Raw genomic sequence first — 8,558 nt, 5'->3', positions numbered from 1 at the left:
AAATTGATTTTTTACTAAGAGTTCTACTTTAGATCCATTTTTAAAAGGTCAAACGATGTTTAAATGAAGTGATTTTAAAGTCATTTAAAAATTCATCGAATTAAATTTCTAACAAGTACAAGATCATTTCAATCCAACTTGTAATAAGATAATTATGATTATTTTTGCGTGATTGCGCAAGGCTAGAAAGAGAGAGCAAAATTGAATGCAATCATAGATTTTGGAATCACTTTTAAATAGTCAATTATATTCAAATGAGATTATTCTTTTATTTCATTTTATCCATTTCTTCCAAGTAAACCCGTCCAAGTAAAATCGTTTGAAGAAAAAATAAGAACTCATCTTTTAAAATTCAAATATTTGTAATATTTTTCATCTCATTTCTTTTCACTTTTTTACTAAATAAGCTTATTTCAACATAACAGGTATAAAAAAAAAAAAAAAAAGAATAATCCTTTAAAAAAAAAAATGTTATAATAAATGAAGGCACATATAGAAATTTGAAAATTATGTTTAAGGGCATTTTCATCCCAAGTATTTAAAAATTGTGTTGTAAGTGTCAAAAAATAATTATTTGAAAAGTTGTGCTATTTCTGCACTCCTATGAAACCCTGCGTACATTTACATAAGAAGTCTTTTTTATCACATCCAACTAGAGTTCCTAAGGACAAAATAATACACTCAACTTGTGTTTTCAAATTACAAATTAAAGGTATTCAACTAAATTAAAAAGTGTTTAGGTAATTTAGAATGTGAAGTAGGGTATGGCTGCGGTGGAGACATCTCCTACCGGGAGATAGTGTCTCCCTCTTTATAACATTTTCTCTATATCTCTTGTACGTACATATGTACATACGATTAGGTGAAGGCTTAGTTCCTCTATACTTTGCCACTGACTTTTTTCTCTAGTTAACCTATATAAAGAGGCACATAAATAGATATTTCTTTAATCCATCTTTTGAAGTATTTCTTAACGTAAAGTTCTTGTACAATGGAAATGAGGTGAGATACTGTTGAAGCATGTATGCTTCTTATTTTTATTTTTTCCTTTTTCTTTTATGCTTTAATTTAGTTTGCATTGATTGTGTGTGTGTGTGTGTGTTTTTCTGCAACCCAGGATGCTATGTGTGGCTCTCCAACAAAGAAATTTACTTTTTTGTGATAGAATCTCCTCTCCATGAGCATTTTACATGCCATATCTAGTCATTTAAATAATTGAAGCAGCGTTTGTACATGGTAAATACCTCTCTCTCTCTCTCTCTCTCTCTCTCTCTCTCTCTCTCTCTCTCTATATATATATATATATATATATATATATATATATATATCGTTTTGAACCAAGCAATTCCCGTGTAGGCCTAAATCAGTTCACTTTAAGCTCTCCTAAGTCAGATCAACCTCTAGAATCGATCCACAAGATTTTAAACAATGGAGTGAGAAGGGGTATATTATACAGTGATACCCAAAGTGTTTTTAAGTCTTCAGTGTGTAGAAGCGGAGAGGTAGTTTGGGTGTTGAAAGAGTTGATATGATCAACGGCATCACCTGGAATAGCCTATGCACCAAAAATCTCCGTAGGTAAACCCTTTCTTATATTTGCCAGGCAACGGATTTTCTAAATCCATAAAGAGCATCCCAAATAGAGCTTGTTCGACCCATGGGAAAATACTCCATGACAGCGTGCATATCCCATACTCGAGGATCCTATAATTCCTCCGTTTATATATTTGTGTGATCTGATCAACAGTTGGGCGGCAATCACCACTGTTTTCCTGTGGTGTGGTCCACCTGAAATTTGGATCCGCCCAATTTTGAGCTCATGCCCTAAAATAATGATCCAAAATGTTGGACGGGTAGATAAAACACATACATCATGAAGGGCCCACAGAGCGTAGCGGAGGTTGCTACTGGCAGTGTCAGTGTCAGTGTCAGTATGAAATCCGCATCAAGCTAGATAAGGGATTCCCCCACAAATCGTCTTGATTGGCGAATCCTAACCCTTCCATCACTGGCCTGCAAATAGACGGTTAAGATGGAAATGATCGACTTTCAAGAAAGATAGACGAGTATTGGATATCTACTTGATTTCTGGCGCATGGTAGGGAACACCGTATCAAGGGCCCGGATCACCAAGAAGTGGGTCGGACCCACTCGGGATAGTGACTCGTGCTACCAAACCGGACCAGGGTCCGACCAAGTCCGATTCGACTGGACGACTCGTCCGAGTCTTAAAACCATGATTCGGTGGTGCGGTTTGGGGATGTCCGACGTGTCCCGATTCTCCCGCTCTCTCTCTCTCTCTCTCTAAATCTCTTCCTAATTTCATCTCTTTTATGATCGTATTTCTTTCATTTTTCGATCGTTTGATTGAAGATTTTCTTTATTATTTCTTTTTCTGTGGTTGATTGGATTTTTTTTATTTCCTCAACTCGGTTTTTTCAATTTTGAGTTTTCGATTCTTTTTTTATGGTTTTATTTCTTTTGAATCCTCCGATTGGGTTTAGAACAGGGTCGAATTCTCTCCGTGGACCCTTCTTGATATCTTGTCTGGCGGTGAATTTTGGCGTTTTTGCTATTTGGGTTCCGCAGATTTTGATTTGGTTTGTAGTATTTATTCTGGTCATTTCTATTGCAAATTTTCAGATGGTATGTATCGAGTTTTTAATTGTTTTTTTTTTCTTTTTCTTTTTTGGGTACATTTTACAGATGACGTTTGCTGAGATTTGAGGTGTTGGGTTTTGAAAGTCCTGAAATTCTCCATTTGGGTCTTGTAGATTTGAATCTGATTTTTCATATGATTTTTAGAATTTCTAGGAATTGGGGATTTGATTTTTCTTTTTCTGGGAAAATTGAAGGATAGGAATTGAGTGGTTTTGTTGTAGAAGTTTGTAGGATGGGAAAGGTTAAGCTAGAGATAAAGAGATTGGAGAATGCGAGTGGACGGCAAGTGACATACTCAAAAAGGAGGGCTGGGATTCTTAAGAAAGCCAGAGAGTTATCGATACCGTGCGATATCTGCGATGTAGATGTCGTCCTCCTCATGTTTTCACCTACCAGCAAACCCACATTCTGCCTCGGAGAGCATCGGTATCTCGATTTCCTTACACTTTTTGACTGATTGATATTTGAAAGAGTTTAGCATTCAACTTCGTGATAGAAATCCATTGTAATTCATCAGATTTCAGAATCCACTCATGAAGCCGATTAATTCTCACATGTCATGATGCGTTTATTTCTTTCTCTATATTTAGAAATAGATCATTGGTTATTTTCTATAACTTTATAGATCTTTGACCATGATGTTAGTTGCTTTTGGCTTTGAAATGATCCCAAGAATAGTGCCGCTTGGGCGTGCATTACCGATGTGGTACAGGTGGAGTTGATACAGTTTGCTAACCCCCCCTTTTTTTTCCTTACCATAAAACTGTCTGTCTACGAAACATAGTGTCTGGGTTAGGCAAGCAAAAGAGGAACCATGACCAAATCTGTTGTGTGGAACTACTGATTTTGAAACTTGCTGTTTTCAATTTGTGGTTGGGTAGAAATAGACAGATGCAGGCATATATCTCCAATAAAAGATAAACTCGAGCTGATCCTTGCGATGACTATCAAGAAGAAAATTGCTCATTGAGACAATCTTTTATGCCAGTGTATAGGCCTCTGGGCATCACATATATCAAGATAAAGTGATTGCATTTGTAAATCTGTGATAAGATAGTTTCTTGCACTTGTTCAAAGATAGTTTCTTTTTTCTTGTTATCCAATCTTCCCATCGTTATTTTTCAGCAATATTGAAGAGGTCATTGTGAAGTTTGCTCAATTAACTCCTCAAGAGAGGGCGAAAAGGTACAGAAACTTGTTTTACATTATGATCTTATATATTTTTTGGGGATGTCCATGTCCTTAGAAATGAATGTTCTTGTTTCATTGGAGCAGGAAGCTGGAGAACCTTGAAGTGAGACATTCCTTTGTAACATTGTTAACTTCCGCAAATTCAATTTGGACACTGTTTATCTTAATGGGCCTTTGTGTAACACTTCAATGGTTACATTGAAATATATAGGCACTAAAAAGGACATTCAAGAAGTTGGACCGTGATGTTGATGTACAAGACCTTTTGGGTACAAGGTATGTGAAGTTACAATGAAGTTGGTATTTGTCCATGCGAATTAGCTCTAGTCCTGACGTAAGTACATTTATTTGTTTCTGTTGCAGCACACAAACAAAAGATGTATAAATCACAAATTATAATGACTAGAAACAGCAGTTTTTGTTCTGTTTAGGTAAACTTTCATCTTCCTCATTTCCTTTAAATTTTAGCTCTTTACGAGTTTTCTTTGGACAGGAATTGAGTTACCTGTCAAGGCTACTGCAATCTCAACTATCTGAAGTACAGGAGAGGCTGAGGTACTTCTTTGGATGTAGCTATGATACTTAACAACAAGATGCAGGCCCACGGCCCACAGCCCACCTAGGTCCGCTTAGGGCCCAACTATAATGTAACCCCACAGCTCACTTAGGGCCCAACATGTGTTGATTTTTGGATTAGCTATTTATAGATTTGGGAGCTTAAATCAAGGATTCCAATTTACTGTTTTTAGAAGATATGGGGGCTAAGTTAAAGATGTGATTAAAGATATGAGGGGGATGTGATTGATGTGATTAAAGATATGGGGCTGATTTAGAGATGTAATTAGGATAATTTTCTATGTTTGCTTTAACTATTATTAGTGCATTTTTACTGTCTGTTTCCCTGATTCCTGCTTATTGTGTCTAAATTGGTGTTATTGTATGTTGTTGATGAAAGTCATGGATCTAAGAGAGAGGAAAATAGAGATCCCAGATTAACTTGATTGTCCATTTGATTCAGCACCAATGATTATGGATTTTATGATTTACTTGCCGAAGGTGAATGGCTAAATTACCCTTCACGAGCAAAGGAATAGCAACTCCATTACTAGCTAGATAAAATAGGTACAATACCTCTCAACAATGGGAAGAAAGGCAGTACGATGGGGTCCTTTTTTTTCTTATGCATTCCTTTTGGCGTTCCTTCTTCCATCAGGAATAACCTTACACGCATGACTGTCATTGACAAGTCCTTTTCCTGGATTTGCTGCATTCTTGTTTATCTTGTTCAAGAGTATCCATTTTCATCTATGTTTTGGTCATAAAGTTCTTTTCTGCATGAAAAATCTATATTATATGTTGACAGTCAATAACTTATAATTCTGCTTGACAGGAAGATTTCGGAAAGCAACAATTTATCTCACTAGAATGCACCGGGCAGGTAAGAAATGCTGCCCTACTGTGGCATTACATTTGGTTTTGCTAAGCCCACACACACTTCTCCCCACACGTATACACAAAATCATGTGTGGTACTTGGGATCCATGTTGTGGGTCCTACTGTGTGGATCTGGCCCATAAATTAGGTTAGTCAATTCATTAGATGAGCAGTAGAAATACATAAAGAAAAATTGCCGACAGTCTACATTAAATGTACTCATGTGATGTGATTCACCTTATCAGTTAACCAAACTTGGCTGGCCCATCTAAATGGTGGGATCTGTGACAAATTACAGAAAAGAATAAAGAAGAAGAAAGGAGAGAAGCGAAAGAAAAGAGGAACAAAGGTAGAGAGGAAGGAATGTGAGACAAAAAGGAAGCTTGAAAGAGAGAGATTTGGATTGGTTTGTTAGCAACACTAAGTGGCAGGGTAATGCTCTTTATTACAATATAAACACTGAGATTTCAACGCTCCCCCACAAGTTGAAACATAAATATTAACCATGCCCAGCTTGTATAGAATAGAATTCATGTGATCATGTATGAGAGATTTGGTGAACAAATCTGCAGGTCAGTGACAAGTTTGAGCATATGGAGTCACAATCTCCTTGAGCACAAAATTGCAGTTAACTTCAATAGGTTTGGTGCGGTCATGAAAGACAGGATTGGTCGTAACCACAGTGCCACCATTCCCATCTTTCATGAAGTGTAAAAAACATTCACCATCACAGGAAAAGATGATTAACTATACTTGAAAATAGCCTCAATGTAAAATAAAACTCATGTCCATCTTATGTTTAATTCATTGGAACATACCATAATTGAACCAAGGCAATAAAGGACACTTTTGGCTCCCGCATCTAATCATTACATACTGGATCTGGTCCAACTCCAACTCTCAACTCGACACAGGAGATGATCCCACAAACATCAGATCTGCACCAGATCACCAGGATTTCCAGATAGACTCCACTCTTCTTTTAAACTGGTATCACACACAAGATCTCAGGCCGCATGATCTGATTTCAGATCCTCACAAAGAATGCATTGCATATCGTATGGCCAGAAATGCCAGCTGTACAGCCTTTTAGGTCTCACCCAATTTGGAGTACAGAGACGAATAAATAAGAACAGAGTGGAGAATAAAAGAAAGGAACATGCGACAGAAATCGAGCTTGGAAAAGAGAGAGATATGGGTTGGTCTGTTATCAATCCTAAATGGCCTGCTTACACTCTTTATTCACAGTAATTATAAGAATACCACACTGCCCTTATACTTGTCCTTACCTGATAGTCCATGTTTACACGCCCTACATGCACTTACACCTACCTGATGCATTACTTGGATGTCCCATGCATGCCATGTTTAGCATGTGTGACCACATTTGGATGTGTGTGTGGGCTTAGCAAAGTCTCATGTTGGTCATAGTGTCTTATATCTCTGAAAATTGGTTATTTATGTTATCCCAATTTTGAAGTTCTAGAATGGCATCCATTTACCATTAGAAATGGGTAGAGGGAAACAAACCCAATCCCTATCTTGGCTTCATAAAAATGATGGTCAGCGTATGATGTTTTCTGAGGACCCAAACTTCCTGCCTCAAAGGTTAGTGTGTTTTTCAAGAGTTCTGTATTACGGTGAAAGTGCCTCTTCTTCTTCTTCTTCTTCTTCTTCTGTCTTTTTTTTATTATTATTATTTTTTACTCCTGGGGTGTGGTTCTTTCAAGGTTCTAATTTCTAATGCATCACCCATAACAATGATTGAATTGCAAAGTCAAAGCAATGGCAACCGACTAAATGATCTTGTTAATTTAGATATAGCCACAGTAGGCAGCAAACCATCTTTAATGATATTAGTTTTATGGTCAGTAACTGTGACTAGCAACCAATATTTCTCTGATGATACTATTTCAACTGTCAGAAACTCCCTCTGATTTACTCCGATCTCAGCTGATTCATCTTGGTTCTTTTGGTTCTCAAGTACAAACTTTGGATCCTGACTTGATAAAAAGATGAACTGATTAGTCAAAATCAAAAGAGTGGAAGACTAAGTTATTAGTCTAAGTTTCGAAGAGTGGATTTGATCCACCTAAAGTTTGAGATTTCTGAAGGTTAAAAATTTTGTCAGATTAGTATGTAGCATTTCATGGTTAGATATGCTCTTTAATAACTCCCACTTCAAACATTGGAGTTTTCTTAACAAACTGCTCTTGATCAAATCTCATTCCTTGATGCTTTGGGTCCTAACATATCTTGTTTTGTACTCTCTTGCTGCTTCTGCTTCCAAGTGCTTCTTGTCACTAATTAAATGATATCTATAATTGGCTTTGACTCTGGTGTTTTAGAGATATCAATGGCTCTACAGGCCCCTCCATTTTGAGTTATTCAGGTTACCATGGCGCTGAAAAGCAAACTGAGATTGATAGTTAATGCCAAGAGTGTTCCCTGGATGAGTTGAGCAGAAATGCGTGCTTGAGACTACAAGTGGGAGGCCAGTGCCCATATCAATCTTACCATCTCAATTTCCTTTGTGAAAAGTGCTTCATAGATTCAGAGATGAACTTAACAAGAATCACCTATAGATTATCAAGTCAATGCCTTAGAACCAACCAGGCCTGCATACAATGCCAGCCATCCGATTTGGGCTTCCACATCCGAACCTTGTGCCTTTGCCATCTTTGATGAACACTCATACCCTCAGGTGATTTCTTGAAATATTGTATTGCCTTCGTTCAACTTGGAAAATTTTTGAATCGCTATTTTATGTAACAAGAACTCCATTTTTTAACACATGGAATATGTCTCATCATGGCTATTGGCAGAAGATCCTTGATGCATCTTTTTCTGGATGTTGGCATTGTTTATAGGGTCTATTATACTGCACAAATTCTTTGAACCTTATTATGGTTGGCATTCCTAATGTGGGGCCCATGTGTTCCCCCACCTATGACCCACAAAGACTAGAAAGAGGAATACACTGTAGATTGCACATTGCCTGCATGATTGGATAATTACATCCGTGCAATTAAGGTCATGCAAACGAGCCGTGAGAGTAAAATTTGTCTTGCCCTCCATTTTGCTGGACTTCATTTGTGTGGCTGTGATCATCCGATTAGGGTGTTAATGTGGCCATGCCCAATCCATGGTGGATCACTCATATTAATGGTCCACCTGATCATAGGTGGCCACACAAATAGATTTGCACCGTAATAATGTAAAATCTTATCTTTAGTATGGTATCTCCATTCTTAGTGTTTCTATGAAAATGG

General features: G+C 37.3%; 1 protein-coding gene across 1 annotated transcript; it reads left to right on the top strand.

Annotated features, from left to right (window-relative positions):
• The first annotated feature begins 2,331 nt into the window (after positions 1-2,331).
• LOC131237983 (agamous-like MADS-box protein AGL65) lies at positions 2,332-8,126 on the top strand. The gene is made up of 9 exons (XM_058236115.1): positions 2,332-3,087; positions 3,787-3,846; positions 3,937-3,955; positions 4,064-4,128; positions 4,216-4,231; positions 4,346-4,407; positions 5,066-5,126; positions 5,243-5,290; positions 7,729-8,126. Exons 1-9 carry the CDS (start codon positions 2,894-2,896, stop codon positions 7,969-7,971), a joined length of 768 nt encoding a protein of 255 aa, XP_058092098.1. The 5' UTR covers positions 2,332-2,893; the 3' UTR covers positions 7,972-8,126.
• The last annotated feature ends 432 nt before the right edge of the window (positions 8,127-8,558 follow it).

The sequence above is a fragment of the Magnolia sinica genome, chromosome 2, assembly GCF_029962835.1.
Source record: "Magnolia sinica isolate HGM2019 chromosome 2, MsV1, whole genome shotgun sequence".
In the NCBI taxonomy this organism is placed as follows: Eukaryota; Viridiplantae; Streptophyta; class Magnoliopsida; order Magnoliales; family Magnoliaceae; genus Magnolia; species Magnolia sinica.
The sequence above is the reverse complement of the archived record's forward strand: the minus strand, read 5'-3'. Positions and strand labels throughout refer to the sequence as shown.

Bases quoted from the DNA above. Each gene is read 5' to 3' on its own strand.
- LOC131237983 (XM_058236115.1), top strand. From the start codon at position 2,894: ATGGGAAAGGTTAAGCTAGAGATAAAGAGATTGGAGAATGCGAGTGGA. The intron at 3,088-3,786 runs GTATCTCGATTT...GTTATTTTTCAG, and splicing joins TTCTGCCTCGGAGAGCATCG to CAATATTGAAGAGGTCATTG. The intron at 5,291-7,728 runs GTAAGAAATGCT...TAATGCCAAGAG, and splicing joins CACTAGAATGCACCGGGCAG to TGTTCCCTGGATGAGTTGAG.